Raw genomic sequence first — 25,483 nt, 5'->3', positions numbered from 1 at the left:
AATTAATTTTTCTTTACAAAACATACCTAATAATTTCCATACACATTACATATCTCTATATACTTATATTAAAACAGGGAATTAACAAATATAACATGAGTTAAAGTAACTGCATAATAACATAATTTCTCACGACATATCTACGTGACCTAACCTTGACGATTTGAAGGTAACTGTCACTGTAATTTTGAGTTAAGCACAACCATTATAACTTGAGCTGCAGAGTCTTAAGCAACTCCAAATAGAGTTTTGGGGACAAGAGATCATGTTGCACTAGATATAACATAATTGCTAAGCCAATGACAGTGTATGACTAACAGGTAACGGTATGTGTTCGTAATTGGAGAGTATGAGAATCAGGACGTGGTGTATTATTTTAAACATAAATTGCTGTGAGATGTATAAAACCTATATGATTACACTATGATACCTGATATAATAATTAAAATGGTGTTACTGATTATTAATTTTAATTATGTAGAAGTAAAACGCATAATGAAAACAAAATGGTTGTATTAAGATAAATCCTACTTTCTAACTGATAAAAAAAAATCTAAATTCAAATATCCGAATTCCAAAGAATCGTTCGAGCGGCACAGCTATATCACCTCACTGACGATTTAAAATTGGAATCGCGTGTGATTGGCCGCGGCTGCGTCGGGAAGGCGTGACGCGTGGCTAACTGGGCGTGTCTCCATAGCGCTAATACTAGGTCAGTGATAGCGATAATTTAATCGCTACAATATAACTACATCACACAGTACTACGATGCTACGCCGTAGCGTCCTTTTTTTTATTGGTATCCAAAGTTGGGGGGCTTTTTATATCATACGTTTCTGTATCACATGTCTGAATGAATCAAAAATTTTAGTTTTAATTTTGGTATCTTCTAATTTTTATCTATCTATAAATAACATTAAACATCAGCGGCAAATGCGATAGGGAACGTTCTAAACCGAAGAAGAACTGCAAATAAGTCAGGCTGCAAATTGGGACGGATATGTAAAATATCATTAATTGATATGTTATAATAACAGTATTCGCGCTGGAATCGAGCACCATTCTGACTTTGGTGCTTATAGATGAGTAACGAATTATGCCGTGATGTGGAATAACGTATCCTATATTGTCGCACCGATCTATAGCCGTTGAAATATAATATTTTCCAGATATTCAATAAATATTTGGTCATATGCCTCGCGATAAGTACGTGATGACTGTATTTACGTTCGAGTGACATAAACCGCCTTTTAGCTATGTCCATAGATGAACCCAAATTAAGAGGGCTTTTCTTGAATGGGAGTGCGACAACATATCGACCTGACGAATCACATAAAGCCGAGACCCTTTTATATTCAACTTTGAAGATAAAATAGGCGCTTCACCCATTAATATAAAACCAAGTGTTGTTTGAACAGCATCAGGCATACCAGGCGGTCCCTGGATACGACCCTGCTTGAGTAGTTTCGAAAACAGCTGCGCACCGATCAACATATCAACTTGACCGGGTTCATGAAATATATCATCGGCGAACGGTACGTTAAACAAATATTTTAACTTCGATCTATCAACTTTAGAAGTGGGTAAATAATCAGTAATACGTTTCACGATTAAATAATTAATATTTTTGTCAACACGAGAGGCTATAACTATATTAGTTGTCCCTTTTATATCATTCGAAGAGCCACCAAACCCGTTCACATACATAGGTTCGGATAACGTATTGTAATTTAATAGTAACTGTACAACACTCAGTTGTTATAAAATGATTCTGAGAGCCGTTGTCTATAAGACAACGCAAAATATGCGGTTTACCACACGTATCAAAAGTACATACGCGGGTAGTACCAAGTAAAACCGTTGACGGTTGTGATATCAAAGTATTAGCTTCATTCTGCAATGAACATAGAGAAATCGGCGCGTGAATGATATTAGGTTCGTCTAAGGTAGTCAATCAACTAGCAATGACTCACGCTGCGACTCAATGGCTCGAGCGTTTGATTGCAGTCCATCGATAACAGGTTCGAACGGTTTCGCCTGTTTTTCAAATAAACTGGGATTTGACGAAAAATACAGCAATGTATTGTGCGTATTGGAATTGCACGTTTTACAACTTTTAACAGAATTACAATTTTTTTATTTTCTAAAGGAATTCTCAAATGAAATAATTGTTTCGTTATCAATTTTTTTAAGTGCCAAAAATAAAAACAAAAAATCAAATTAATTAGGTATTTCTAGTTTTTCAAAAGCTGCGGTTGATGTAACACAATTATCAACAATTTTAAAACTGTTTAAACCGTCTGTAATGTTTTAAAATTAAACATATTATCCAAATAATAAAAGTCAAGTGACCGTATGTCTTGATATTTGTCAATTAAGGCAGAATAAATTAAATCATAATTATTTGCCGTTGGGTTTATGCCGGCGATCACAGTAAGGGCCTTCCCTGTTAGTTGGCCACAAAGATAGAACATCTTTTCGGAATTTGAAACTTCCCTGTTGTTGTGCAGTAAATGGTTATAGGCTTCGTAGAATGAAGTCCACTTATTTGGGTCGCCATTCAATTGTGGTAATTTAATTGGAGACAATTTTAACTTTGGGTGATCTAATTTCTCCTAAACTGTAGTACTTTTAATTTCCTGTAGCTTACCCTGTATGGTTGCGTACAGGTCCTCAAAGGACTGCTCCCATGTGTGAAAAGAAGGAGCGAATTGAGGTTTGTTTAATTTGCTCAATATTGAATTGAGATACTAAGTCATTAAATTCAGTACGAAGTGCTCGAATAATAGACGTTTTGATTTGGCATTTTTTCGTCTTCCTTACTATTAAGGTTTAACGTCAATTCATATAATGATTGAATCTTAGAAAAATACAAATTTTGTCGTGCTTGCAATAATAATATGGAACTTGGAACATGTTTCACCTCGTTTGGTGAACATTCACCGGCCTTTATTCTTGTTATCTACAAATAATTATTAATTATTCCAAAATTAACTTTATAAAAATGGTAAAATAAAATGAAGTAGCAACAATACGATTAAATTCAACCATAAACAGACTTATTCCTAACGTTAACTGTGAAACAATTTTTAGAAAAAAGATTTAGGTAGATATTAATTACGCATGATCATTCTCACCAAATCAGGCACAATCTATTATTAAATACGTAAATACGAAATACGCATAATCGATTTATAAATAGATATAATATTTTAAAAAATCTATATTAAATTTGTCGTTATACAGGTAGGAAAATACCCACCGGCAATTTAACTTAACCAACCTAAAATACGTTAAAGAAGATACGAAAAATAAATATACCGAACTAAGAGATATGATATATATACGGCTCGAGAAGGACCAAAAAAGCTATGTGGGCCTGGATTTCCTGAAGCTATATCTAGGAGGACGTTTTTTCCAACGTTTCGCGTGCTTTACAGCGTGTGTGGTCACGGTGACTGAAGACAAAAGGCGTTAAATGTCAAAAGTATCACAGCTGTAGAGAAAGTTGTGTTATCTGTATTAATTTCCCCGGAGTTGATATCGACTAAAAGATGACAGGTGTTTGCAGAAATGACTCACGGTGTCCTCTATTTTCGCGGATTGTTTGTTTTGGCCTTTTAATTTGGATATTATTGGATCCCAGGTGTTTGATAATTTTAGGCCTTCTCTATTGAAATTGGGTTGTTTTTTTTATTTCAATGGCTTCGCGTACCAATCTTGGTAAGAATCAAGAAAAAGAAGGAAGAAAGCTTGATTTTTCTTATGGATCTGATTGTTTAATAGAGAGGCTTATAATTTCATAGATGAGAAAATATCTATATTTTGTTTTTACAAAGTAGAAGACCAAAAAAGTTTAAGTTTATCATTTAATATTATTAAATTATATTTTCGTTGTAAGGGGGCAAAAGACTGCTTTATAATATTATGTTATTAAAAAAATCAACTTATTGTAATGATTGTTCCTAATAAAAACTACGTTTATACATTTATTTTACATTGTAACAATTTGCCCCGTGTAGTGTAACCACCAGCCACGACTACGGGGTTGTAAAGTTACACGTCTTTTTTTTCAGAAGTCATACATTTATGTCATTGCTATTAATCTGCTATATAAAATTTATTTAAAATAAAAATTCATCATCTTAATAGTTCCTTAATAGAATAAACCTATTTTCAGGTAATCAAACCAATAAAAGAATATGAAACTTTTCAGAAATTAGTTAAATAAAATAAAATTACATAAAGTTTAACGACAGGCTTTTATTATCATAGACATGAATACAAATAATACAATTATTTCATTTTACCGTATTACTACTAAGATTATTACAGAATTTCATTAATTGTAATAGAATTGTTACTATCATTGTTATAGTTATTATATATTTTTGTTAGTAATGGCTCCGAATCTCTTCGAATCAACCATGGTAGGGACAAGAAAAAGTTGGCACGTAACGGAAAAATATGACGCTTACGCGAAAATGTGACGGTAATTATTTTTCACTACAATACATTATTAATAGTCATAATCATAACAATCAAATGTATATATAATACAGTATTTACAATTTTCTCAACAAATAATAAAAATAATTAAAATTATATGTTTGATCGTTGTGGCACTGTATTGCGATACTTATTCGTTGAGTGACGAAAGCACCAGCTCAGGGGTCACCGGTTCTTTCTAATAGGCGCTAAATTAAATCTTAAATTTCCGCCTTTTGAAACCAACGTAATTTGCGACAATTGTGATATTTGTATAAACAAATGTACAATTTAATGTTCTAGAAATTATTTCCTAGTTTTTAGAGGAGTATATGTATATTTTTTTAAGACAAGGATGCAAGAACAATTAAAAAGTTACGCCAAAGGTTTTTGATCTAAATCTTAATATTTCACACTCTGAAGTATGAAAATCTAATTGAAATATGATGCTACCGGAATATCAATCGTATTAGGTTGTAATAAGATGGACAAAATTACACGTAGGAATTTCTTTGTTACTGAAACCAAATTTAATCTTTGACCGGCCAAGCGAAACGGCTTCTTATGTCAAAGAGTATAAAGTGTAAAGTATTTTTCAGTATTGGTGTTTATTATTCAAGGTGCGTAGTTCGCAATCGATAAGTCTAAGGAAATAAGATTTACCTAGCTAAGCTTTAGACTGAAATATTAAATGTCGAGTCTCTAAGTCATATGAACAATTTCAAAAACTTTACAAAGAATATTGAAGTGAAACTTCTTTATCGATGCTGGAAAAAAAACAATGATAATAATAATTCAATTACAATTAATGAAATTCTGTTATAATCTTAGTAGTAATAAGGTAAAATGAAATAATTGTATTATTTTTATTTATGTAAATGATAATAAAAGCCTTTTGTTAAACTTTATCTAATTTAACTTTATTGAACCAATTTCTGTAAAGTATACTTCTATAATAGATCATTTTTCGAAAAATAAGGTCATAAAGAAGTTTCACTTCTTACGTGTGTACACTAGTGCACGCACACATTTGATTAAATATATTCCTTTTAATAATGATCCGTCAGCAAAATGCACTACTGAGTTTTAAATGACTATATTTCTATTGATTGGTCTTCCATTAAAATTAAAGAGAATTAAATGTATTAAACTATAACTTGACGACTTCACCATCCAGACCAGTCGACAGACATAGCTATCCTACAACAAGACTTGGGGGATATCTTAAGTATTCCCTACGGATTTTCAGTCAAGTCGGTTAGAAAATATTTTTTCTCGTAAACTTTCAAAGTTTCAAAAACTAAGTGACAAAATATTATGAACTATATGTTTTAATATGAGATTACAGAACAATAAATGAAGATCAATATATAGAACTGAACTCTATCTATCTATGTATAAATGAATTGCCGTTCGTTTGTCTCTCTAAAACTCGGCAAATTGCTGAACCGATTTGGCTGTGTGGGGGTACATTGGAAACATAAACAAGAAGTAAATAAAAATACTAAAAACGACAATTGAATTTTCTAATAAAAACTGTTCATATCTAGGAAATATTTGTGGTCTTTTGACTTTTTAGAAATAAAAATTGTCACGTGGTTGTCATATATTTATATAGGTGCCTTCAGATATAATTGTGTTTTGTAGCTGTGAAAGACGTCCGATCTCTTTGGTCTGTTTCAAAAGTTTTGTGTTTAGTATTGACACAAATATATTATGTAGGTGATACTCATGTAACTCATGAGTAACCCATAACTCATAACACAACAACTTCGTGATATCTTGCAATAAAATATAATTTAAAAATAGTTATCGTGGAATAAAAACCAGACCAATTGAGGTGAATAATGTCAAAGTATAGTCTTAAATTAAAACAGAAGTCTTAAGCCTTAAATAAAGAAAGAACATTTGAAGACTTTAACGAAAATAGTTACAAGAAAGCCAACTTTTATAATATAAAATATCAGATAAAACTCATGAAAATACACTTGAACCAATGCGATGCCGGTGCAGTACGCTATTGAAAAAAGCCTCTGTTAGTTTACATCACACGGAGTAGGCCGTCTAAAATCAATACTGGCTGGTAAAATTACATGTGTGTAGCACGTCCAAGGTAGAAAACGTACGTAAGTACCCTGTCAGATAGCAGTTAGCACCCGAGTCACGCGTCACCATCGATCCGCAGCGGAACTTACTTCCAGCCTGCCTTTTGTGTAGTCACCGAGTTAACGATATTATAAAGGAACTTTTTAAAGAGTTTTATGTTGCTTAAAGTTAGAATCTTTGGATCATTGCTGGTAAAATGGGGGGGAGGCGATGAACTATGTCATTAGCATTCTAGTTAGGTGTTACACAAATTTACTTAGGTACCACTATTTATACCAAAGTAGATTTGAATTTACCCATTGCCATACCCATTTAAAGCTTCTTCGGACAGTTCCAAAATGCATTAAAGAGGGCGAGTCGCTTCCGCATTCGGCACGCTCTATATAGATATATATATAGATATATGGAGTCATCATAATATGCGTCACAAGAGCTAATCAAGAAGACTGAAGACCTCAGACTGGCCACAAGTGATTCGCAATTATAATTGTTGTATTTCAATAATTACTTTTGTGTTGTTAATATACATTATCATCGTATTTACTTCTAATTATATTTTAAAGCAATAAAACAAGAAAAAGGGTTGTTGAAAACATTGACAAAATATGAATCGATCTTTAAAAGATAGGTATAGGTGTGTCAAATAAAATATATCGTAGAAAATTGGAGATGCCGGGGATCGAACCCGGGGCCTTTCACATGCAAAGCGAACGCTCTACCACTGAGCTACATCCCCGATGAGATTTAAGCCACAAAAAGGCTGCCGTTTTGTGTATGATCCATGTTCGGTGTAATATACACATGAGTAACGAAATTTTCACCTATTCAAACAGATAGCTAGTTACAAACGAAAGAAGCAACAATATCTAATATCAAAGAAAACGAAAATTATTGTTTACTCGGAAATCGAATATTCTGGCTAAAGCGTATGAGTTTCCAGGCCAGGAAACTGGTTTCCATGGTGTGTGTTTGCTTCATTGAAAATAATCGTAGACAACTATATAAATGATAATATCGTGCATCGTGCAAGTAATGCATTCTTAAATTCAATAACTTTGTACCTACCATTGATATTACTTCTCCTGTTTTTAACTAGGCATTTTGACTTCCGAAAACCATATCAAATTATTGTTTTCAATAAACGATTCTAAATGTTTATTCACAATATGTTCAGCAACCTTAGTTCAATCAACTTTACTGGTTTCTGTAACCATACCAAAACGTCAGCATTTATAGCATTGTATCGTAGGATCAATATATATCTCTCCTGGATGAGCATTATAGCACATGAAAATCCTTTTAGGTAAAACTTGCACATCAAATGTTTATTACAACTGATTCAGAGGTTTTCCAAGAATCCGAGTCATTAATTTTCACCTTCCTATTCAAACGTCTTATTTTAAGTATTTTTCCGCAGCCTATAGACACGGATGCATCATGTTGAACTTCCATTACACTCCCATCTACAGGAACCCCGCGAACTAGTCGCATTCTTGTTACGGTGAAAGTGTGAATGAAGGCTTTAACTTTTTCGTTTCCAAGAGATTGCAGTTAAGAAAACAATTGGCATCTTTAGCCATTGCTGTTTTTTCCTATACACTTCCGGAATTCATATTATTAAAATTGTTTTTGCTTAAAAAAAATTCCAAAAGTTATAGGATGGAGAACGGTCCCGTCGTCAGGTGAACTTTGTATACGTTGATCATGTATCAAATCAGGGAAAACATCAGTAGGAACATTTTCAGTACGGCCAATAGAACGGGATTGCGTATAGTTTACTGTAGCTTTGATGTTATTTTAATTTCCCGAGTTAGAGTCTTGAGAGATACTTCAATTTTCCGTGTAAGATGTTGATGGTTGAGAGGACGTGTTATGTGAATTATTACAATTTTGCGACGATGGAGGTGACGTGGATTGAGATATAGGTTTAGAAGTAACCTTTTTTTTTAAATTGACTCATCTTCCACGTTGCAAAAGCTTCCGCACCGACTGTAATCACCACTAGAATCACTACCTTTCTTTTACAAACTGCCGACCAAGGCGCAAATTACGTGTTCGTTAAAGCTTTCCTTCACCTGTCTGAGATGATAACTAACAATCCGTATCCATTTTGACAAATTCATCTTGTGAAAAAACAGATACATTTAATTTCACGGGGAGATTCAGGCCAACATGGCCATCATCCCCCTAGATCCGAGCCGACCTAGATCGAGGGCTCATTTATACAGTATTTACAGATATTATAACGTCAAATATTTTAATATCTATTAATTAACAGATAATAGATAGTTGATAACAACACAGATTACAGTCATTATTATTATTAAAAGTATTTACGATTTTAAACTGCCATTGTGGTTGTTAATTTATATCATTGTGCTCTGTGACATAATGACAATGACAGCCGACAGTAACGCCCTTGCTCTGACACATAAGTATAGTCATACTTTATAAAAGAAATCGCAAGGATAAAAAATGTGAACAGTCTAATATCCTTTTAAATTTATCAAACCAAGATAAAATAAACTTGGAATCAGAACTCGTAACTCATGTATAATACGCGGCCATATAAAGCACCAAAGCGATTCTTAATCGATATCTCGCACCCAATGTCAATATAAGAATCGAGTATTTTGTTATAAGGCGAGAAAAACCTTCGGACGTATGAAGCGAACGGGCGGACCGACAAGAAATCATTATTGCATCGGAATCCATACAAATAATTGGCCCGTAAACATGTCAAGTCGGCATCTTCTGCCATGTATATTCTCTTAGGGGTGGCACGGGCAACTTAATAGATCGTGTTATTTGACCAAGAACAATGATTTTTAGAAGTTTTTACTGACATTGATTAGGTCCAATTAAAAATAAGACCCTGAAATCTGTATATTTAATAACAATGTATTCCGCTATTAAGTAATGAAGCCTCTGTTCAAACGAGAATAATTTTAGTAACAAAAACAAAAAATCTTAATATTCTACTATGTAGAAAAAATAAAAACGTCGTGCAATAAAAATGGAGATGCCGGGGATCGAACCCGGGGCCTTTCACATGCAAAGCGAACGCTCTACCACTGAGCTACATCCCCGATAAAAGATGTTTAGAAAACAACCAGCATAAAATAACAAACCGTCAGCTGTTTAAACATTGATAGATAGAAATATTTATTGAAAATTATATAAAGAATAAAGTTTTGAAAGGACTGCTTTGGTATACCGTAAACTTTTTTTTCATAAATGTTTGAATGCACGCTTTTCTCTTTATTAGCTTTTTTATTCTTTTTAATAATCATAAATGTATGTATGTATGTATTTATTCTAAGGTATTCAATGATGTTCCCTTTGTGAGAAATAGAAAATCTACAAAACCAGATATATACATTAAAATAAAAAAATAAATCAATGGCGCCTAAACATTTAAGGTCTGGGCCTCACATTTCTGTATCTGTTTCATGATCATTTGTTAATCGAATAGGCAAGTAGGTGATCAGCCTTCTGTGCCTGAGGCACGCCGTCGACTTTTTGGGTCTAAGCAAGCCGGTTTCCTCAGGATGTTTTCCTTCACCGTTCGAGCTAATGTTATATGCGCACATAGAAAGAAAATCCATTGGTGCACAGCTGGGGATTGAACCTTAGAACTCAGGGATGAGAGTCGCACGCCGAAGCCACTAGGCCAACACTGCTCGATTAATATTATACATACATTATATATGTACATTAAAATAGCTACTATTTAATATGAGCCCTACGTACAAGGACGAGGTCAAGGGTATGATAGTAATGATTGTTTTAGATTCCCAAATAATAATGCCATATTGGCAACAATAAGCAATATTTAGTGGTATATTTTGAAAGTAAGTTCTACATACAGATTTATAAAAGACAACCCTATTCTCACGCCGAATCCGTCAATGTCTTGTCAATAGCGCGCGATGCAAGGGGGCGAGGCGACTTTTTCGTCGCGGGACCACTGCAGCCTCGCGGTCTGCGCTTTTATAAAATCGCCTAGATGTTCTATACAAAGTCATACATCAGTATCGTTTTGGTTTAATCTGCATTGTGAATATGGCTTTCCTGAATGTAACGTTGTATTCGGGAACAAAAATAATAATTACTTCTTTCCTAAGATAGTTATAAATATTGGAAAGAGGGTTCGTTGTAATGTTATTTCTACAAATTAACCTACGAACCAAAACACATACTAGTAAATTACGTCCATCAATAAAAATAATATTTAGTATTAAATACTTATTACATATAAAAATTTGTTTTATATGTAATAAGTATTTAATTTAAACAATGTTAACAAAAATAGGGTAGTTCAAAGAAATCGTAATGTATGGGGCGACCGTAAGCGATCTTTGAGTAAAACATATTGAAGGAAAAAATTCAATTTTTGAACCAATTTTTATTGCACATTTTGAATTGAATTCCGAAATCCGTTATTAGACACAGACACACGACAAAGTATTCAATGTATCGATATATCGAGCCCTCAATTACATTAATTGGTGCATCAATAAGACTGAGCCTATCTGATGGCTCTAATTAAACCCTTCATTAATTACATTATAATTACCGAAGACAATGACGCCATCTGTCGGCGGCATGCCGAACTAACTAGTGTATTGATCGATCAGAGAAAAAGGATAAAAAGTAAACTTTTATAATTTGACGTTACAACCATTACAATATCAAATGTGTAACATCGAATAAAAGATAAATTTTTTGCTGTAATTACTAATAGATTATTTATGTCGTGTGTAGATGAAATTATTATTTATACATCAACTCCTAATACATTTTTATACAAAACAATATTCCATGACAATTTATTTGTTACCATTTTTAAGCATTACATATTTGATACATAAATTAAGGAGGCAACTGGCGGCCTTACCGCCAACAATCTTCCAGGCAACCCTAGTAAGGAGAAAGGAAACATGAAATACAAATGCATTGAGAGTGTCCATGGGCGGCGGTATCACTTAACATCAGGTGAGCCTCCTGCCCGTTTGCCCCCTATTTTATAAAAAAAAAAAAAAAAAGACTTTTACAAATAGAAAAACATAATAAAATAAAAAAGCTCTTATGAATCACGATGCTAGGTTGCAATTAAATGACAATTTAAGAGCTTTTTTATTTTATTAACCTCAGCATCATTTATGAATTAATAAAAAATGAGTAACCATCATATGATTTTGCTTATAAAAGTAACTATGTATATACTTTGAAGGTTCCATAACGTTAGCGCGTTTTAATTTCAAACGAATTTCCATACTGGCTGTCTGCATGTTCTATTTTTGAAATCATATACCAAAAATCCTTAGTCTCATTTTTTTTAAGATATTGACAGATAAGTTCCTTATATCATTGAATATATTGTTGTTATCTGTAAAAACTAGAACCTCTAATAATATATTACAATCAATAATGTCCTGAGAATTATAAATAAAAAGCTTATTATGAAGTCTACTCGTTATTCGTTTATGGCATAAAAATAATTACCACAAACATAAACGTTCGTTACTACACGTAAACTAAACATCGTAGTTGTAAACGCTATCTTCAATCTCAAATTCAATCCAAGACGCTTTTTCATACTTTATTATTCATTAATTCGTTAAATAAAATGGAAAAAGCTGACAAGTGGGGGGCTGACATAAAGCGTGGCGGCAAAAAATGACATTCCGTATTTTAACATAACTGCTATAAAAACTCAATTGACTTGGGACTTTCTGTTCGGTAGAATCTCTAAACCGCGTTATTGTGAAAATGTAAACGACCTCATGGCTTTTTATATGCTTTATTTATTACGAGACCGCCCTGTAGTTCAATTGACTTTCATCGGGCGTAGTGGTCTACCGAAATACTGGTTAATTGCAGAATGGACTTTGGTACTAATGTTTTGCGATGTTGATACACCAACGCCGAGTTCTGACTTATAGAACGAATACTATACGTACAAGCAAGAGTTTTTTTCTATAAAATTCAAAATCATGTAAACATATAGGTGACACAATGAGCACTTATGAACGTCAAAAAAAGAAATATATATGAAATGCTTCTAATTTTACATTTACTGCCAGTTCTCAAATCAAGGGCGTAAAACGGAAGAGAAGAACTGGCAATAAACGTGTGGCTCTTTTTAATCGCCATTTTTTTTTGTTTTACACGATATTTGTAAGGGGCTGCAACCATTACACCATGTTCCACGTGACATCTTAAATAATTAATAATAATATAATTAATTAAAAACAAAGATTTGTCCTTTATCAGCAGGAAGCATGGTAAAATAGAAGCACGCACTTACATTCTCGTGGGAACAACACGCAAATACATAGTCGAAATAACTAACATCACCGCATACACGAATTCAAGTCCAACCATTCACCACAAGTATAACAAGGGAATTAGGCGATATTGTCTTGAGTTAATAATTATAAAAATATATTTGTAATTTAATTAACATTTCGTAAACAAATATTCCGAAGTAGCTATGCACATATGAATACATTAATTCATGGAAAGGGTTCGCTGAAATTGTAAGTAATTGAAATTGAAAAAACAAATAAAATGCCATCTCAAAATATTTGGCTTAAAATATACGCACTTAAACATCGACAATTATAAGTTAATTTAATATAAATTTATAAAAAGATCTACTCATTAAACCGAGAATCACAATCGACTATAAACCGAAGCAACACCGGCGTTTTGTCAAAGCGACTCGATTGAAAAAAAAGAATAATTATTTCACTCAAAGGGTAATTTCAAGTCATTGTTCTTGAGAAATACCAATTATATACAATTATAGTACTTGTATGTGACATTGTGTCGTTGCATAGCCGGAGAAATTCCTTTAAATCGATACTGAATCGAAGGCTGAATGCCTGGATGGATGCTTTCCTTGTAAAAAGTAGAACAATATATTGCGGACAATATTTTGCTTTGATAACTAAAGGAGATAGGTGTGAAGAATCTGACTTTACGAAACGGTTTTTTATATCTTAATTGCCATATTTAAATTCACAAACTCACACTGTATCATGTTTTGATGGCAATACGTGAACTAAAGAAGTTTCATTGACAAGTTCGTGAGAATTATTAGGTGATGTAACTTGGTTGATGTGTAGTAAATTAATAATTATGATACAACATGGATGAAACTCTTCATAATACATTTAAATATGAGTTATAATAACAAAATCAGCACTAATATTTTGAAGAGAAGGTTTATATATTAACGGGTATGTTTTTAGACTATTGAGATAATTATATTCAAAATCATTTAAAGCGATTATTACATTAAAAACGCAATGATTTATGTTCCGTTTTATTTACTTTTTAAATACACTTTAATACATTTCTCGTACTTTCAATGCCTGCTGAAATTAGTTCTTTCGCGATTATTAGTTAATTTATCTGAATCAAATAAGCGTTCAATAAATCACAATAGTAATAGTAAGGTGTCCCGATGATGGCAATATGTATTCGTCATTGGGAATCGGCTTAGCAATGATTTACGATTGAGCGTCGCCAAATGCTTCGGACCCCCGCGTTATGAGTCCATTAGTAAGGGCCACGAGACATATATTATTACGAAATAGCTAGATTTTTTATGTATGCATGCTTTGAGAATGTTTACTTTGTTTTATCTAGAACCGTTAGTAAAAATTGCTATTTTAAATTAATGGTCAAATAGAGAGCAACAAATATCATTTAAGTTAAAGAAACTTACTCAACACAAATTTTACTTAACCTTAAATCTTACTTACTAAACTCTTTGATCTTACGATTCCATAACTTAGAAACGTAATATCATATTTTATCATTTATCATTTCATAAGTGAGGGTTTCAGGCGTTTTTGTGTAAAATGAGAATTTATTATATTTATTTATTGATTTATTAACAATTCGTTGCAGAAATATAATACAATTGACATAAAAAGGAGGGTGGTCAAGTGGTGGCCTTATCGCGATCTCTTCCAGGTAACCACTGTGAGAAAAAAAATTAAATTAGACAAGCTAAGCAAGAAGTGCAAAAATATATAAGATAATAGATATACATTTATAAGACATATAAAAAACAAAGCAATTGCAATTTATGTAAACAGTGATCAACAAATTAAAAAAAAACGACACAAAAAAGAATCACACAATACTCACGATAATTTTAGATCAGTTTCACATCAGTTATTAGGAAAGATACGGCTACGACGTGGACAGATAATGTTTGTACAGTAGATATTTAAAGAAAAATAGAGAAGGAGCTAAGCGAATAGAGAAAGGAAGTGTATTCCATAGCCTCACTGCACAGACCTCAAAGGATTTATATTGCAATAGGACTGAACCTAGCCTGTTAGAAGTCCTATATATAAAAAAAATACTAAGTTATTATGAATAAGGATATAAAAGTGTAACGTTTTTCATATAATATGTTTTATATAAATTTGGAGTGAATTGTTCAACAATCATCAAATAAAAGTACAGTTATTACACACAAGACATAAAAGTACTCTGTAGTATCTTTTATTGTTTTGTATTTATTCATTAGATAATTTAAGTTTATACTACATTGTTTCTAAATCACTTAATTTATTGGAAATCATCATCCTGCTCGTGAATTTACACAACATGCAATTTATTATGTAACACAACTGCTTTACGGAGTGAAATCGCTAGTTTTCTGGCTCTAAGCAATGGTCAGGCACGTGTCTGCAATAGAATTATACTTAGGTTACTTTTTTAATATCTGTAGAAAAAGTAGCCAGCGTCCCTTCGAAAATCAATTTGTTTGTAACATTTTTTATAAAAACAATTTTTATTATTACATTTAGACTTAATCAATAACAGAAAGTTTCATCTTTTCGACGGTACTGTCGATACGAAAATCTTTGGAGATAAGTGTGAAATTAACAGTTATAAATGGAATTAATATACTTCTAAGGTTTAATTTAAAAGGAAAAGAAGATAATGAGTGAGATAGAAACGTGGGGTCTCTCTGCATCTTCTACCGTATTTACGGTGGAGAGTGTTTCGAAAAAAAATTCACAATAATACCTGCTATTAAGTTTCATCGTGGGACGTTGCGACACAATAGGAAATTTCCCCCATATCACCTGGACGTCCGTCGTTCCACAACTGAGTGTTATTTAAGACAGTTTTTGCCACGCACCACCACAATGTGGAACCAGCTGCCCACTGAAGTATTTCCGAAACAATTCGACTAAGAGTCCTTCAATAAAAAAGATCGGCAACGCTCTTGCGAGCCTTCTGGCAATGTGTCCATGTATCACATATCATCAGGTAAGCCTCCTGCTTCGTTCTATAAAAAATGTTAGTATTGAAAATGAAACAACCTGTACCCCGCTATTATTTGTAAAATTTCTTATGACTTCATGTGTTATAAATCGTTTTGGAACACTGCGAGTGATGTATACAGCGTTTGGCATCTTTATAACACTATAAAATATAGCTTTAACAGAATAAAACATTACTGGAGGGAGGCAGTATCGACTTAGAAGGCTGTATATACTACGTATACGACCCGGTATAGCCCGGGTGAAGCACGTAGCAGCTACGTGACTAGAATCAGCCGGTCACAGATACAAGTAAAACGAAAAACAAGATGGAAATTCGGAAAATTATTTCGGAAATAAAATTTTCACGGAAACTCTGCAATTCGTGAGATTATTAAATGAATTTTTCAAACAACTGTGTTTGAATATGCAAGTTAGGTATTATTACTATGGTATATTAATAAGTATTTTACTAAAACCTATCCTATCCATTTACGAGAATGATGCTAAAAAATGTTACTTTAACATTCATATATTTTTTACTGTGTTGGCACTTTGTGTATTTTTAATCCATGATAAAACTACCACTGGAATTCTTTATTAAACTTTTGATGAAGTTGTAAAATATTGTCTCACTAGCGGCCTGTCCCCACTTAGCATTTATTTTTAAATATTTTTTAAACAAATTTAGCCTATGTCGAATCCCTAAGGGATTCTACATTCTAAAAGCGAAAAATTGGTATTTATTCTTCCTTATAAACAATAATCTTTCGTATATTAGAAGACGCAACAGTTACCAACACTTTTATTTATTAATTACGAGCTCAAAAACCAATTCTCTTTTATAAATTAAGTTAAACTTCCGCTTAAATCTGCCATGAACGTAGGGTAAAAATCGCAATATTTTCTATATTACGTAATTTGAGAGCATATTTTGTGCGTTATTTTTTCACGAGTTCAGTAAAACCCGCGGAGGCTTCGCGTAATACTCGCGCTCGAACGTGACTTGAATTGGGATTCTTCCGGTATTATGACGTATATCGACTGATTAGGTATAGGTATACTCGTACTATACTAGTTAAAATACAACCCCCGTGCAAGAGTTCCATCATTTTAGAGTGATCAAAGCTGGAAAGACCTGCTGCTAAATTAAAAGTGCTGATCAACTCTGAACAGGCTCGTCAACTACTCTGGAAGCCATCTATCTGTCCCGCCTAGGAGAGCTTAGTCAAGTCAACTCATACTATTAAATTATTTATTTATTAAATATGGGACAAGCCTTTAAAATCTATGAAAATTAGAAATCTTTTAAAATTTTAAACATGTTACTGAGCTACAAAAAAAATATAGCCTAGTGAAAATACGAAATATAGAAAAAATAATCGTAATTTCCTAACAATATGTTGGTTTTTGTCACTTGAATTGCGACGCGTAGTGCCATCTATCGACGAGTAGAAACATTTCATAAAAACTAACCCTACGTTACTTAAAACAAAACACATCTGATTAAAATCGTATATTTTATCACAAAATACTATTAATGTATGTCTTGCGTCTTGAAATTCTGCTCTTATAAACATTTACTAAATATTGCACCTGGCAAATATATTGGGTCATCCTAATTTAATTGACGATTCATATTCGATACAGCTGTAAAGGAGGAAACCAACATCTCAAGGTTCCCTTTACCATACGTTTTTGCATACTTAGGCTAACTCTGTTCCCAGTAATTACTGGTACCTACTCAAAACCGTGCACGGTACTAAATATGCAAAATGTAATAATATAGTAATGCAGTATTCATTTAGGGTTAAATCCCTCAATGGGCGCGTGAAAGTATTTTTATGGGCGGGTGGAATGTCATCAGGGTGTCTTTGGCCGCCCTTTGACAACTCTATGATTTAATGCTCACTCTATTAAGAGATATTAGTATTATTACATATATTTTTAATCTGTAGTAATTTCGATGAAAGCTATTTCTCAGAAAACCATGAGATACAGCTGATTATTATTTGTATCATTTGAGGTCCCTATAAACTATAGAGTACGGTGAAAGATTTTTATTAAAACTTTAATAAACAACCATTGGATTGGACCCAGATTTAGCGCTAAGTACGACTTCCATATGTCAAATCCAAGTCACACTTACTCAATGCAGACAAAACGTTTCTTATCTGATTCTGAAACTTGGAACAAAAAGACAATTACGTGGGTTGGGTTTAGAAGTCTGACCACCCAAACGCCTGTAAAAATATCAATGAAACAAATACAATGTGTCCCCATTACCGGACTTGATACATATTAACGCTTGTAAGCGAGCAAAGCCTATTGATATTTAATTACACCCACTTGTTCATTACGCTTTCATTGTTTTAAAGACTTGTTTACATAATGACATTTATGGCTTATGTTTATATAACTTTCTATATCGGGGATGTAGCTCAGTGGTAGAGCGTTCGCTTTGCATGTGAAAGGCCCCGGGTTCGATCCCCGGCATCTCCATAGTTTTTTTTGTGAAAGAATATGATTAGCAAAGACCTTTATAAACACATTAATCCTACTATACAATTTACAATATGAATCAATAAGATAAGAGTGGAAATTTTTAACAAATTTTCTTTTGAAATTTATTGAAATTCGGACAATAAATCGTCAATTTTAAATCATTTTGTAATATTTTTTTTAATTTTCATCTCAAATTGTTTATAGAAAATTTAATGAAATTCGTTTATTTTGTTGGTAACCTTTGTAAACACTCCAATTGCGTGGAAATTTTTATATACAAGCAAATTTTTAAGCAGCTACTCATAAATAGCAATCTACTGCATTATCGACTTAAGTGTAGAAACGCAATGAAATAACATTCGTGAACAGAAATTTAACTTCATACGACATAAAACACGAAACGACTCGTAAAACTAAAAAACAAACATAATCTCACCAAACAGTGAAACAAATGTCAAACTCATCTAAAGTTCATTTACAAGTATCGACGGGCACAGTTAATAGGACACAGGGAATTAGCTATAAAAACTTTTATACGATACGCGGGGGAGCACTAGTGATGTTCTAATAATCCAGTAGCGATAAAAACCGGTTTTGGCCTCAGATTGCATACGTTTATTTGATAATTTCATAGACAAAGTATTTGAATAATGAAATGAAATTGACTAAATGCTGACACGGCTCACGCAGCTGTTCCATACTTTAATGGATGACGATGCGATACACCGACAGCTCATAAGAGTAATTTTAATATGTATTATTTGAACATTTACCAGTTGGTCACACGGCTCAGCAGTTGCTGATACGGCCCATATGGTTGTTTTAAATTTTAACAGCTGAAGATGCGCGATCCGCCGTTCACAAGTATAATACTAGGTATGTGTGAATAGGTGTAAGTAATATTTAAGATATTGTTTTATAACAAAAACCTGAATTATTTCTCGCTTCCTCTCAAAGTGATGAAGACTCCTAGCCATTCATTATTGTGCAGGGCCTACCCGATAGCTGGCTGCCCGTAGGGCTCCGTCTGTTACGTAAAGTCTCTTGCTGACATACCGTACTTATTTATATATTCACTGTTTATGTGCTGGGGTGCATCTGTAGCCGTAGGGCTTAGGAATTCTTAGTAGGTTCTTAGGTCAGGTAAGAGGGTGACTCTTAGTAAGCTGCACTAGTTAGTAATATATTTTATTACCTACATATAACGTACAGATAGTCCTAACTTGCATTACATTACAATTTAAATAAACATTTCACTGTACACTAGCTGGAAAGCTGTATAGATGAGTAGGCGATCAACCTTCTGCCTGACATATATGGTCGTGGTTTTTGGAGTCGAGACATGCTGGTTTCTTCACGATGTGGACCTTCATCTTACAAGCGTGTATTAGATGCGCACATCGGTTCACAGCCATTTATAGAACCTACAACCACAGGGATGAGAGGCGCACGCTGCGACACAATCACAACAAACGTTCTACTCGTCTTTAAAAAAAGGTTATGGGTTTATGAATATGTATGTTAATTAAAATGAACACATAATAATTATTATTTTCATTATTCTAGTACGCTATAAGTATCAAGGGGAAATATATAAATGTTGTGAATATATATCCTCATCTCTGAAATCTAGCTATTAAAAGAATTTACATAAAATACAGTTTCCATTCTAAATCCAATTCTTTAGAGTTCAAAAAACTGCTGAATCATACAGTGAATTCCAAAAATATTGCTTGTTTTCTTATCGACAAAAGTGAACATCACATCACTAGCGTACGCAATAACTCTTAGCCACACCTCATTTGCATTTCTTTATTGGATCGCGTAGAAATTGAGAAAAATTTGGGCACTCGGTTTTAATTACGAACATTGTAGTTACTTTTTTTATAGAACAGGATGCGTATTTGATGTTGTGAAATACCGCCCGTAGATACTGAGAAATAGAGAATATACAGACATTTAAATTTAGACTTCAATGTTCATTATAAATGCGATTCATGAACAAAACAATTCGGCTGTGGTCTAAAAATCTGGTACGCCTATTTCTTGGAAAGCCACAGTCATAGGCATAGGTTGAAAACTTCGAGTATCTGCTGGTTCTTGGCGGTGAAATTTTGTACTCGGCTTTAAATAAAATAAACGATATTGAAAATTAAAGTGTTGTTGGAATTGAGACTAAGCTAATTACTTAACGCTTGTAAGAAATAAACAAAGACAATTTTTTTAATTTATTTAAAAAAAATAACTTTTATTTAACACGCTCCCAAACCACTTATAAAGTATTACAAAAATTATAAGTATGTACTATCGTGTCTGTGAACTCGTTTCGTAAAGAATTTACGAGTGCAAACTTGCCTTCCTTAATGTTAAGGACGAAAATCTCAGTATTTCAACAAAACCACGATTTAAAAGAGTGTGCAGTTAAAAACTAGTACATAAATTCCCTAGAGCCTTTAATATAAAAGATTCACCGTAATGTTCGCAAAGTATAGCGCTGTTCCAACGATGTATGGCGGCAAATCGCTGATGTATCGTGTAATCTGACGATTGCAACCGAATTGGCCATAAAGTAAAGACTGGCAAATATATATCTATAGTTTATGTCATTATGACTTTACTCTGTAATTCTAATTATAACTTGGGTGATTCGTTCTCTTACATTACCTATAGTGTGACGAGTTGTCCGTGGTGAGCCTAGTAAGATAATAAGAATTATAATAATTTAAGTTTTATTTGCTTAAACTATTCATAATTATTATTGACTGTATACTATAACCATCCATTACCGAAACTATTAAAGAGTTTTAATAAATAATGCGCATTGTCAATGAAATTATCTTTCTAGCCTTGATTATTTATATGTTGTATAAATAATAACTTTATGTTTTCATTAATGAGACAGTGTTTTGCAATTAATAAAAATTTAGACAAAAGGTTGGAGATGCCGGGGATCGAACCCGGGGCCTTTCACATGCAAAGCGAACGCTCTACCACTGAGCTACATCCCCGATGGGACTAACAATACAAAAAGGCTGTAGGTACTTTTTTGCATTGTTTGCATACTAAGTCTGTAAATATCTATAAACAAAAATTGTTAGTACAAAATATAATAAAATTATGTTCAAAATATACCATACGTACCATACCATGTACAATTTTTTATATAAAAATTACGTTGCAACATATCAGGGTAAACAAATCACACGAAATAAACTCGGCATTGAAAAAGCAAAGCCAAAGCATTTTTCAAACCGTCCAATTTAAGTTGCTCGATTGAATTTCACACTTGATTTAGAAGAGGCCAAATCCTTCCGGTATTCGAATTCAGAACACATCTGTCAAATAATGGCGGGAAAACAGAACGGTGTTGCAGGCCTCAGTGAAGGGTCGCCATGTGTCAAACGGGAAATAGTTATTTATGGGCGCCATTCACAAATTGCATTCATGGCCGAATTGATATATCGGTATGTTTTATATGTAAATGTGATCTAGGATGAATGTCCTGCCCCACAAACGGATATCAAATGGTTTAGATACTATTTGCCTTTTGTTTATTAGTTCTATAATAATATTAAAATGAAATAAGTACATGAATTACTGTGTAAATGGGACACCATATTTTAGACATATAGTATATTAATAACCTTATCGAGTTAAAAATACAAACTACAACGATAAATAAACTAAAATACTATGTTCATACTTTAATACTTATTTTTAGTAAGAAAAAAAGCAGCGGTTAAACAATGTATTATACTATGCAGAATTGTCAATATTATAATAAATCGGTGAACAAAATACATTCCCAAGTTATAAACAATGAGAAACATACATTGGTCACGTTTTTCGTATAAATCAAACAAGTTCAGTAAATCATAGCAGTAAACTGCTCAAGAGGTCACACTGGTCGCTAAACACGATTTTACAAATGTTTGAAATCATAATATTTTCTTAAAATATGGGCTTCTTCATATCTTCTGTAATTGCTACATTTAAATGGCCAAGTAATATTACTGCAATATTTATTACAATAAGCCGTGAAAACATTAATATTATACTTTTAACCTATTTGGTGTTTGCATTACTATAAAGGATACCGAATAATCCAAACTTTTTTTTATTTATGCCAGTATAGAGATTTTCAGAATAGAATAGGCACGTTAATAAGACGATTTGTCTCGTTTACGTATAATGGACCTCTTTAACATTGATGTATGATGAATACCTAATATAACATGAGTATATCAACTTCAGTACTAGATGATACTAATTGCTTTTTGTAATATGGAGTCTTAATTTTTAAATGATGATCATCACTGTTGAGTTTAAGATTATGGGAGACATTGCTGCGCTGCTGCTGAACAGAGAACTATGCATTATTATTGTATACAGTACTATTGTGAATTGTTATATATTATGAACTCAAAGGAATGAAGACGCCATTTGAATTCGCAAAAGTAATGTCGAAACGATATCGCTATTAATCCAGTTCTACGTATTCACTCAAGCAAGCCATAGCCGTAGGGCAAGAGAGAAATCGAAAGTGTTTTTTGGCAAATTTTTGTTAATAACCCACTTCCCTATGTTTTAACGGGTTAATATCTCCATTTAATATTGTAAAAATGTACTTTATAAAGGCAACTATTTCACTTTATCGCATCTACACGCTGCGTTTATTTATGTAGTCCTTTTTTTTGGTTTTGCGGTTGCTGGGATTTTTTCTTCATGGGCTTGAGACTAAGTCATTTGTCGACAGTAGCCCAGTAGTACCATGACGTATTGTAAATAAACGCGAGTTATGCGACCATTTTTAGTCAACCTGTTTAGAATGTCAGGTACTGAGAAAATTAATAACATTTTTGTCACTGGTTACAGTTTATGTTAAATTTGTTCTCTATTATTTCGACTGGCGCCTAATGCCTACTTGGGTAAAAAAAAATGACGTCTGTCGTTTAACGTGATATTGTATCAATCACATAGACATGATGGACATATAAACATTTATAAAAAAAATGTGTGTGTGTCAGCTACGACGCACGATTGGAGTTTACTCCTTACGAACGATAATTATGATATATATCGAATAGAAAAAAAGGGTAAATGAATGCATCTGCTAAAATGATAAGAGAAACAAACATATATCTGTAATTATTCGGATTACTAATATTACTTCAATAAAGCGTATTACATAAAGTATGTTACAAAACAATATAAATAATAATAATAACAATAATATTTGTGTTCAATTTATACAAATCCAATTTTAGAGAGAGAATGAGATGGAATCATTCTTTTACACGTTCAATCCTACAGAAATATATGTTTGTCTCTTTCTACGTAACGCCTCAACTTTTCGTGTTACACTTGATTTTACTCCTCATAAAATTTCCGTACCGGGCCTTATAACTCAAATCGTTTCTTAAGGAGTAAACTCCAAAAAGTAGCTGGCAAGTGGCAACGTTTTTCGTTACTACTTATCTGTGGCTGTCATGGCGGCTTGTTAGTGGAGATACGCATTTATAAAATATTACAAAATACAATATAGCGCAGTGCACAAAGCTCAGTAACCTGAAGACTGATACCGGCTAAAGTGAATCTGAATGCTGACCTAATCTCGGTAAACTAGTGCGTCAAATACAGATATAGCACTTAACTGTAGTGAGTTATATTACGTATCAGGATTAATTTTCATCAATTTATTATTTTGCTTAACAAAACATGGATTTTAGCGATAAAGTCGTACTAATTACTGGAGCCAGTTCCGGGCTAGGTGCTGCAATTGCTATTCATCTATCGAAATTATCCGCTAAGTTAGTGCTAGTTGGAAGAAAAGAGATCAATTTAAAAAAGATTGCACTATACTGTGAAAACGCAAAAGGAATAAAATCACATACTATTATAGCTGATGTATCAGATGAAGGGGCTTTGGAAAGAATCTTAAATGAAACAATTGAGGAATTCGGCAAATTAGATGTCTTAGTGAACAATGCAGGAGTTTTAGCCATGGGAGGAATTAAGAAAACAGACATGGAAAGTTTTGACAGAGTTATGTCTATCAACACTCGTGCTGTGTTTCAGCTGACTATGCTGGCTACACCGCATTTAATTGCAAGTAAAGGATGCATTATTAACATGTCTAGTATTGTAAGTACCAGGCCGAATACAATGATGCTTGCATACAATATGTCTAAGGCAGCCATAGATCAATTCACAAAATGTGTTGCTTTAGAATTAGCACCATATGGGGTAAGGGTTAACTCTGTTAACCCTGGCTTTGTTAAGACAAATATTATAAAAGATAGTGGTCTGACAGATGATCAAATAGACATGTATGCTAAGAACATGGCACAGAGTAACCCACTGAAAAAACTAGTTGAGGCTAATGAAGTAGCAGCATTAGTGGCTTTTCTTGCCAGTGATCAAGCTAAGAGCATCACAGGCTCTTGTTATCCAATAGATGGTGGCAAACTGTTAGTGTAGAAATGTTTAGTCCACTTTATAGTGACATATATTATCATGTAGTCATATTAATGGAAATTAAATAATATATTTAATCTTTAGTAACATTAGTATTATATTCTTAAAGGACAGTTAAACCTACAATACATAGAATTGTTTTATTTAAATATGTAAAAAAATATACATATATTTGTTTACCAAATTTTTCATTTCTCGACCTATCCTGTGTTCTATTATCAAATTATTTTTCTTCATGAAACATAATTTGACATATATCCATCAAATGAAATTTATAGTAATTAAAAGGATTAGCTTCTTGATATTTATAAATAATTCTATAGACAAAACGAAAAAAAAACTCCTTGGACCTTCAAATTTAATTTATTTATTGTTTGTACTTTTTGGCGCCTTATTACAAAAGCGCACGAATATACAAATTAAATAAGGTTGAATTTGTCATACTGTTTTCTGAAAGCGACGCAATTTGAACTTGAGTTCAAATAGATAGACAACAGAATTATTAGTTCTAAATTTACGTTTAATTCAGAAACGGGGATGTAGCTCAGTGGTAGAGCGTTCGCTTTGCATGTGAAAGGCCCCGGGTTCGATCCCCGGCATCTCCA

General features: G+C 32.9%; 1 protein-coding gene and 5 non-coding genes across 6 annotated transcripts; 3 read left to right on the top strand and 3 right to left on the bottom strand.

The window, feature by feature from the left end:
* Positions 1–7,258: 7,258 nt before the first annotated feature.
* On the bottom strand, positions 7,259–7,330 carry Trnaa-ugc. The gene has a single exon. It is a non-coding gene; the product is annotated as a tRNA-Ala (tRNA).
* Positions 7,331–9,611: 2,281 nt separating this feature from the next.
* On the bottom strand, positions 9,612–9,683 carry Trnaa-ugc. Its single transcript has one exon. It is a non-coding gene; the product is annotated as a tRNA-Ala (tRNA).
* An 8,643-nt stretch (positions 9,684–18,326) lies between these two features.
* Trnaa-ugc lies at positions 18,327–18,398 on the top strand. Its single transcript has one exon. It is a non-coding gene; the product is annotated as a tRNA-Ala (tRNA).
* Positions 18,399–21,337: 2,939 nt separating this feature from the next.
* Positions 21,338–21,409, bottom strand: Trnaa-ugc. Its single transcript has one exon. It is a non-coding gene; the product is annotated as a tRNA-Ala (tRNA).
* Positions 21,410–23,790: 2,381 nt separating this feature from the next.
* On the top strand, positions 23,791–25,057 carry LOC123715618 (L-xylulose reductase-like). Its single transcript, XM_045670799.1, has one exon. The coding sequence runs from the start codon at positions 24,120–24,122 to the stop codon at positions 24,879–24,881; it is 762 nt and encodes a 253-aa protein (XP_045526755.1). The 5' UTR covers positions 23,791–24,119; the 3' UTR covers positions 24,882–25,057.
* Positions 25,058–25,411: 354 nt separating this feature from the next.
* On the top strand, positions 25,412–25,483 carry Trnaa-ugc. Its single transcript has one exon. It is a non-coding gene; the product is annotated as a tRNA-Ala (tRNA).

The sequence above is a fragment of the Pieris brassicae genome, chromosome 1, assembly GCF_905147105.1.
Source record: "Pieris brassicae chromosome 1, ilPieBrab1.1, whole genome shotgun sequence".
NCBI classification, from domain to species: domain Eukaryota; kingdom Metazoa; phylum Arthropoda; class Insecta; order Lepidoptera; family Pieridae; genus Pieris; species Pieris brassicae.
Note: the sequence above shows the minus strand (reverse complement) of the source record. Positions and strands in the feature narration are given on the sequence as shown.

What these genes read in the sequence shown, in the direction of transcription:
- LOC123715618 (XM_045670799.1), top strand. Translation starts at nt 24,120, where the DNA reads ATGGATTTTAGCGATAAAGTCGTACTAATTACTGGAGCCAGTTCCGGG.